The sequence below is a fragment of the Lactuca serriola genome, chromosome 5, assembly GCF_051521515.1.
Source record: "Lactuca serriola cultivar US96UC23 chromosome 5, Lser_US96UC23_V15, whole genome shotgun sequence".
NCBI lineage: Eukaryota > Viridiplantae > Streptophyta > Magnoliopsida > Asterales > Asteraceae > Lactuca > Lactuca serriola.
The window spans coordinates 317081436-317090403 of record NC_136412.1 but is presented as its reverse complement, the minus strand read 5'-3'; the positions used below and the strand labels follow the sequence as shown (position 1 = coordinate 317090403).

General features: G+C 35.1%; 1 protein-coding gene across 1 annotated transcript; it reads left to right on the top strand.

The window, feature by feature from the left end:
- The first annotated feature begins 2287 nt into the window (after positions 1-2287).
- On the top strand, positions 2288-3290 carry LOC145051873 (uncharacterized). Its single transcript, XM_078999705.1, has 2 exons — positions 2288-3038; positions 3125-3290. The coding sequence occupies exons 1-2, from the start codon at positions 2549-2551 to the stop codon at positions 3148-3150; spliced, it is 516 nt and encodes a 171-aa protein (XP_078855831.1). The 5' UTR covers positions 2288-2548; the 3' UTR covers positions 3151-3290.
- Positions 3291-8968: the final 5678 nt, after the last annotated feature.

Below are 8968 nucleotides of genomic sequence, written 5' to 3'. Positions count from 1 at the left end.
TCATTGTGTGTAGGATGTTGGTATGCTATAGTGATATGTTAGATTGGTAGATCTTTATGATTACATGTGTTTGTTGGTTATCATTTATTTCTTTGCATATGTCGATATATTGTGGTTGGGTTGACCAAAAGTGTTTTCGTAAATAATTTCTAAACAATTAAAAAGGAGTATACGATGTGTACAATCAGCCAGAGCTCAAGAAAAAGTTATTCCCCAAGATGCCCACACTTGTTATATGTATATTTCTAATATGTTAAAGTGTTAGAATTGCACGCTAGTTCATAGGCTAGGGATCTTTAGGAATTACACGAGGGAATTGCTTGATTTATGATGCTTGATAGCCTAGGGGATTTCTTGTTGTTCCATATGTAGCTGACATTATAGGTGTGATTGCGAAGTGTATGCATCATGATTGTACATAACTAGGATTTTATAGCATGAGAATACTTGATTTATCCCTATTTCGTATTCCTTGTTTTGTTGTGGGTTAAGGGTAGAATAACATATTCGACTGTCTATTGAATCTGGTGTTATGTATGATTAGCATGCCAAAGGAAACCGTAGTGTTAGTAGAGGTTTCATAAGTTAGGTGTGTGATTATTATAATGCTAGCCAAAGTAAGGAATTGCTAGTTTCTTTTGAGAGAGTGATTGTAGGGTGTATTCGTACCCTAGTTGCTCCGGACCTATTGGACCAGGAATTTTGTGGTGATCCTTTGAGACAAGTATGGGTGGGTGTGGAACGTAGTATTGGCTTGTACTACTGGAAGCACATAACCTGTATGCATATCAAGGAAGTCACGGGTTACAAGGGATGAGTAATCGAGTAGAGGTGTGTTAGAGTTTATTGTGATTTTCTCACGTGTTCTAGTTTATTTTTAGTATGGTGACTATGAGAGATTCAAGATCAGGTGTAGATGGCTCAAAGGGGCAAGGTTTGGGTGATGACAACATGAGATGATCACTACTGAAGTGACTTTGGCAGTCAGGGAGACCATCTCGGAGGTGTTTGGATCTTTTAAGACCATTTGATTGAGATTTCGATGAGCGCTATGTTGTTGTCATTAAGGCTGCTATCGTTATAGCCACTGCAGTTGCAGGACTTTAGGGAGGAGGGTCTAAGTAGTACTAGGAGTTCAGAAACATGAAGCCCCCAAAGTTTGATGGATTCTAGGGACCGATTGTTGCTATGAGATGGAAATATGATGTTGAGGGTTTTTTCTTACACATGTTCATGTCCAGAGAACCAAAAAGTGAAGTTTTCACTAAAACTTCTTCACTTGGGGGTGAAGGACTGGTGGAAGTTTCCCACTTAGGGTTTTCTACTGCAGATCAAGCCGTTGTGACTTGGGAGCAGTTCACTGAGATTTTCCATATTGATTATGCTCCATTGGTCGAGATAAAGAGAGAGAGATAGAGAGAGAGAGAGATAAAGAGAAAAAAGAGAGAGGGAGAGAGAGAGAGAGAAAGGGAGAGAGATGAGAGAGACAGTGAGAGAGAGAAAGATATAGATAGATAGATAAATAGATAGATAGATAGATAGATAGATACAGAGAGTGTGTTTGTGAAAGATTAGCTCAGGAGTCTCTGTTGCTGAAGCATGCAACATAATCCGTGACAGAGACTAATAGAGGGCCGTTGAGTATCTACTCTTACCCATCACACCCTTAACTAGTGGAGGATTGTTAGCCGAATGGGTAGGATAGGACACAACCTTCCATTAAAAGCATAATGAAGTACGAAGTAACTAAACACTTTTATAAATTCCCAAATCTTAGTTACTTTAGAAAAATGTGAATTTGGTGCTAATCCATGAAATTGCACATTGCACCTTGTTGGTCGTTAGTGGAGCGTGCTTGGTTAATCGGCACACTAATATGGGACCAATGAAAGATTGCAATGGGTAGCTCGTAGATTATCATAAATCGATGGAGCGTGTGTGGTTAACTGGAACATTGATTAGGTGATATATGTCTTTGAGAGTACCAAGCTAATTTGCATGGTTATTCACACCTTGTTTGTGATCCTCGGTATCCCAGCCACAAAATTGAAGGGCATAATCGAGATTAAACATGCCATTGGAATTTTCAATGAATCTTAAAATATCTATGAGTTTCAATTCATTAAAAACCTAATTTTCATTTTCGTTTTTCCTAGTGGAAATTGGTAAATCGTCATTTACCTACCTTCAAATATTCTGCAACTAGATTACGACATCCCTCTTCCTACTTGTAGAATATTGTGTTGGGTCCTAGCCTTAATATTTAATTTGTTAAGGATTGAATCAACTAACTTGAATTTCTCCCGTTTTGTAGATGTCAAATTCTAACAACTATGGTCTTCCCAAACCTTTTGGAAAAAGCTTTCGACGTCAAGGTGATGTTCCACAATTGGATCGTGGAAATGGAAATAATTGTTCACTTCCTCCACCTCTTCCAATAATTCTCCCTGACCCACATGTTCGAAGACTTGAAAAGTTCAAGGTCACTTAAGCCCTATTGGCAAGCAAAAACAGAGATGGAAAGTCTATATGTGCTCACATCTTGGAAATGAAGTTACATATTTACAAGCCAGGAATGTTAGGTGTCGATGTCTCAAGGAAGTTGGCTGTTGACTTGTTTTTTCAATCACTTCCTAAGTCATATAGTGAGTTCATTAAGGATTACTATATGATGGACCACGACGTGACCCTCATAGATCTTACCTATTTGCTTATTGCTGCTGAATCAACAATGATTTGGCGCACTGGTAAAACAACTTTGACTGGTAGGTCAGCCTCCCAAACTTCCATGGATATTGAAGATGATAAAATTGGAAGTCCAAAAAAGTCTTCTCTTCATAATGGAAAAGGATCAGCTAAGGTCAAACCGTTTGACCGGATGGTAAAAAGAAAGGCTGAATCTGAGATTGTCCCATGTGCTACTCCGAAAGAGTCCGTTTGTTTCTACTGCCAAGAGAAAGGGCATTGGATGCAAAGCTTCCGTATCTACCTAAAGGATCGCGAAGATGGGAGAGTCAAGATGTATGACTGTGCTTCAGGTAAGTCCACTATCTAACTCTATCAAGTTCCTCATAGTAGATTCTTAATACATGATGTGATAAGATTGAATTTTGATGTTTTGTAGGATCGAAGAAAAGAAAGGAAGCTTAAAGGAAGAGCATGCTAAGTTTGATCATGAAGAGATGGATTTCGACGCATGGTTCGAAGATCGGATTTTTGAGCTGCTGTTTAAGAGTTAGGATAGATTGCTTAGAAATATTTAGTAACATAGTTTTCATTTGTAATTGCGTTGTAAGGACATGTTTTTCCGTGTTTTATAAATAAAATAAATTTTATTTTTTGTCTTATTTATTTATATCCTTGCAATGACTTTTGTGAAAGTTGATGTTTGTATGTTTCTATTGTTAGCAATATTGAAAATGGATGTGATTCTTAGTTATGTTATTTGTGGTAGTATCAAAAATTTACCAAATAAGGAAGATTCTCATCACCCAAGTTTCAATTGGATAGAAACTTGGAATCATGCAACTTGTATTGTATAATGAATGAGAACCTTCGTATTAGGGAAATTAAGACTAAATCCTTGTTCAAAAAATAATGTGAGTCAAGTGAAGGACTAGGGGATCTAGTACGCATTGTTGTGCGCTAGGTCAAGTCCACCACAAAGAACGATAAGAATATTCATCATGATTTGCTAAAAGTTTAGTAAATATGGTTATGCTTACAAGATTAAGTGTAATTCTAAATCATTGAAAAAGTTTCAATGTATAGCAGAACGAATAAGAAGAATCAATTAGGCAGAAAGATAAAAGTTTCTCCAATCTGAAAAGAAGGGAGAGTACTTAAGTATCGTATTTTATGATCAACTTAGTGATTATGAAACCATGTCATAATTGATCGTCTAAGAACACCTTAGCACACCAGTATGGATAAGAAGAGGAATCATGAATTGTTGAAATGGTTAAATCAAAAGGTGAATCATACTTCGTTCCAAAATCAGGTCTTAGAGTCGTACTCCAAGATTGTGACTTGAGTGACATCATCTTAAGAAGGTTTATAACACTCATCAAACGTGGAGTAGAAATTTTTCTTACTCTTGTACATTTAAAATAGGTAAGTTGTGATGTCTTGGAAAAGACAAAGACCAACTAAGACCAATTGTGTGAAGCGTTTGTCTTGATAAGAACCCGCACTAACTCTTGAATATTTGTTTGTCAGGGAATGGTTCTTGACAAGAGAATCTTATATGTCAAGAGGTCAGTGGGAGTCTTAATGGTCTTGAATAGCTTCAGGAACTAATCAAGAATAAACCTTTTGTCTATCACTAGCAAACGACTTGAGGTTTATAACCTATCATGTTGACACATTCTTGTTTTTGTGCCATTCTAGTTGAGTTGACTATGCATGTGAGTTTTATGAGTTCTCGTTTGAATGCATAGAGGCAAAACACCTTAATCAATGAAAGTTCGTTGATCTGTATGGGTGAGCTGTTCAACTACTTGAAAGACATGGTAGGCCCTTGTGCTGCCAGATGGCAAGAAATGAAGATTAAACAAGTTCAATCCGTATGAGTTTGGATTTGTCACAAACATTGTCTTATGATTATGGTTATGACAAATTCACATGAATAGGAACACATACACTGTAAAATCTAAATGATAAGGTTTCACTCCGCTTCATGAAAATGATTATGAGGAAACGCTTTCACTAGGAAGATTTTAAGGAGATAGTGATTATGTAAATTGCATTCTCAAATTCAATCATGATTACGACATCCCTCTTCATAGTTCAAATTGTGAGATTTGTTAATTAGTTTAACATTTAAGACTTCTTGTTGTAAGTTCTGAAATTGTTAGACACACAGATGAGCTTTCTAATAAAAGGTGTATGAGCTTAGATAAAGTCTTATTAAATCATCACGTATCAAAAATATGAACTTTGGTAAGAAATCAATAAATATTGATTTCTAGAAGTTCACCTAATTTCTGAGTACATGTCAAAGCTAGTGGGAGCATAAGTGTTATGCTAATAAGAGTTTAATTATCATGTTAGTGGGAGCATGATTATTATGTTAACTGTTGCAAGTTAGCAATGTTAATTATAAAAACAAAAGGTTTCATTTTGCAAAATTGTTGAGGTTGAAAAGTTGTTTTGCTATAACTAAGGGAGAGAATATTATACTTCATTTCAAATTTAAAAGCTTAGATCAAGAAATTTTAATCAAATTTAGTCAAAGGACATATATGAATGTTATGTTGAAAGAATTCAACATAAGGAAATTTTATATATGTCAATATTATAGCAAGAGACTGGTAAAGTATCATATCTTTATGTATCATATCCCATACGCTTCGGGTATAGGATCGATTACATATGTTGTAATATTCGATCGTTGTGTCTATTCCAAATGTCTAGTGCATTAAGAGGGAAAAGGACCAAAACCGGATATGACTAAAGTAAGTTAAACAACTATCAAGGACAATCTAAGGTTTGCTGAGGATTTGTTGCTTGTGGGCAGTTGGAAGTATAGTAATGGATGGACCATATTTTCATTATTCTGAATAGATAGGATTCTATTAAGAATGAGTTGTCATATGGCAAATATGAAAATGTTTCCATAATGGGAGTTGGATATTAAGAATCTATGTAGATTAGAAACTTTTATGCAAGAAGGATGTTCAAAGTAATGTACTTTGAATGTGAGACTTCATATCTGTGGATTTGTCTTGTAACAATCTCCAATAGAGCGCTTTGTAATATCATTGACAAAGTCTTTGTAACTTTGGTGCTATATCATTACAATAGGATCATTGCGTAAAATGTTAGAATCTAACACATAGCAAGAATTTGGTATTCTTACACTTGTGATAAGGATTCGGAATTATGAAATGAGCATCATTGGAAATGTGTTCAATTGATCTATTTCACAAAGTAAGGACCATAGATAAACATAGTGTGCATGCATGGAGCATGGGATGACTATTGTTTCAATTCAAGTATTAAGTTGATTACTCGAAACATTATACAATGAATAATGTGTAATCGATATGGTGATTAAATAAAATGTGTTTTATTTATACTAAAGTGTTGAGGCCATATTGGATTCAATTATTCTTGTGTTTCACTTCGCATGTTTTGACTTCCAGAATAACTAGGTTATTCAAACATCCACAGTCAATCATACTTTGTAAGTAGGTAATGAGGTAAGACTGTCATGAATCTGAATGTAGATTGTCTAAGTGTTTAGACATAACACAAGTTTGCTGCAGTATTCATGAGTGCTACTGAAATAAGATTTGAGTATTGGATTAAACCCACGCTCACTTGAATCACTTCAAGGATTTTATCCTAAGTGATTGTGAGATGAGAATATCTTATATTCTTGAAACGAAGATATATAAGTTGTTGTTTACGACTCAGTTGCACATTGATAATACATAAACACATCAGTAACTTGATGTTATAAAACATATTGTTGTGTGTGATTTGATTAGTAAATAGTGCATGCATATGAATCGACGTTTATCCGTTCCTTTTACCCAAATTGAGATAAAAGCGATATATTTGGGTCCCTCGATGATTTAGTGATGACACCCTAAGCACTTGGCCAAGTCTGGACTTAGTTGATGTGTTTAATTGTAGTCTTTTGTCAGTCGTCATAAATCGGAAATCGGGACACAACACATGAAAAGAGAGAATGATTATAATCTATGTCTCAGGTCATACGATATCTAGAATGGAGGAATATATGATCCCTTATCTAAAGGACGCGTTGCTGATAAGATCAGAGTTCGACAACGTCTTTTGAAAGCTATGATTGCTAATCAGATTCTGAAGTCATACTTACAATAATAGTTATTAGACTTATCCAAGTGGGAGACTATTGGATTAGGTGTCTAAGCCCATAACTATTTTTGGTATGTACTTGATTTGATTAGGAGCATGGTCCTTTTGGTTGCCTTCACTCATGTAACTTGATAGGATGACAAGAGGAGAGAGAGTAGAATTTATTATGTGAATAATGAATTGGTACTCTAAATGGTTTTATTAATATATTACAAAATTAATATATTATTTGGAAATCATATTATTTAACTAGTATTGATTAGAAATCATTTTGGAATTAATTTAGTGGTCAAAAGAGACTGATTAAATAATTGAGGGACAGTTAGGCAAATCATTGATAGTTGCATAAATGGGCTGATGGACTCCATAGAGTGGAGTGGACGAATTTCCATAAGGAAGCCTTATAGAATTTGTCCATGGGATTTAAGGAAAAGAGTTAATGGGCTGCTTGTTGCCTAAGTCAGGTATTAGGGTTTCCACCTGAAAACCCTAGCAGCCACAGCTATATAAGGAACCCTTTACTAAGGATTTTCGGCCACTAAGTATTTTAAGAGAGACCTAGGCGATTTCCTCCCCTCTACTAAGTCATCTTGTTGCAAGAGTGTTTGTGACTCTATTAGAGGTGCAACACTTGGGGCACTAAGCTTTCAAAGGTCAAGGAGTTCTTGTTATTACTACATAATAAGTTGAGGTAATCATGCAAACTTGTTTATTATGTCAATTTCGAAATAAGCATGCTAGAGTAGGGTTTATTGCTTTGGTATTCATAGTTGTATGTTCAAACATAAGTGATACTACATTTCAACCCTTGGTGCATTGTATCCCATATCGCCATTAGGACATGTTTATAAACTAGTAACTAAGAACTGATTGAAAACTGTGTTGGATTAAGCAAGTATAAATTTATATAAGTTAAAAGACTAATGTTTAAGCCATAAAATAACCCACCACTTTGAGTTTATGGCCTAAGAATTTATTTGCATATAGTTCACGGTCCAAAACATATAGAATAATGGTTCACAGTCCATAGTATCAAATCAAGAGGGTGTTCACGGTTTTGGGAATAAGCCAAAGGTAGTTCACGGTTTGGAAATTTATGAGCAAAAGGGTTCACGGCCAAGATATGACCGTGAACACAACCCAATGCCCCTTAGGGTCGTAAACACAATGATATAGATTTGAAATCCTCGTATTCTAGATGGAAATTGGACGCAAACACCCTTAAATATATCATATATTATCCTAATTCAACATACCAAGGTGATATAATTGATTTATCAATGCAACTGCCTCAGAAGTTCCTTCACACATAAGTCACAACTTAGAGCCATTTCTCACATTTCACACAAGCAGTAAACGAAAACATTCTCTCTTCTCTCTCAAGTAACAAGCCATATTTCTTCCATTCATAAGAAATCAAAGACCAAAGTCCCCTGGATCATATAATTGAAGCTTCATCCCTAAGATACTATAGTAAGTATTATTCAATCATTTAGTGTTTATAGAATACTTGTGTTGTTAAGACATCTTATTTACACACAGCCGTGTGTCAAAATACTCGTAGGATATGACCACTTTCCCGTATTCTAGCCCGAAGTCCACCGTTTCTATCTCGTTATCAAACCACGACTACACATAAGGTGAGTTCATACCCCCTACGTTTTCACGATTTTTAATTGTTTTAAAGGGGGGGGGGGGGGGGGTACAAGTAAAACACAAGAAATCTTGTGTTTAAAAATATAAATTGCTTATTTATTTTCTTACCGTAATACACCGTTAAATGTGAAATTTACTAAATTTAGAAAATAGTGTTACTATTGAATTTACAAACGATTTATCAAAAATATGTTGAGACGCAACGATTTTCACAACAACACGGAAAAACTAACTTATAAACTATAATAGGTATAGTTTATGGAAAAATGATCTAAATTACAAAGTACATGTTAACATATAAACAAAAAGGGTTTTTAGCTATTACTCGTAAAAATGTTGAAGCAATTTGTGAGAAGTTTTTGTGTGCTTGTCTAAGTACGGGTAAAAGTCCTGATTGATAAATAGAGTCTCTTGTAGAGAGATCGAGATATTTGTGTATAGATCTATTTGGGACTGAAAATCCCAC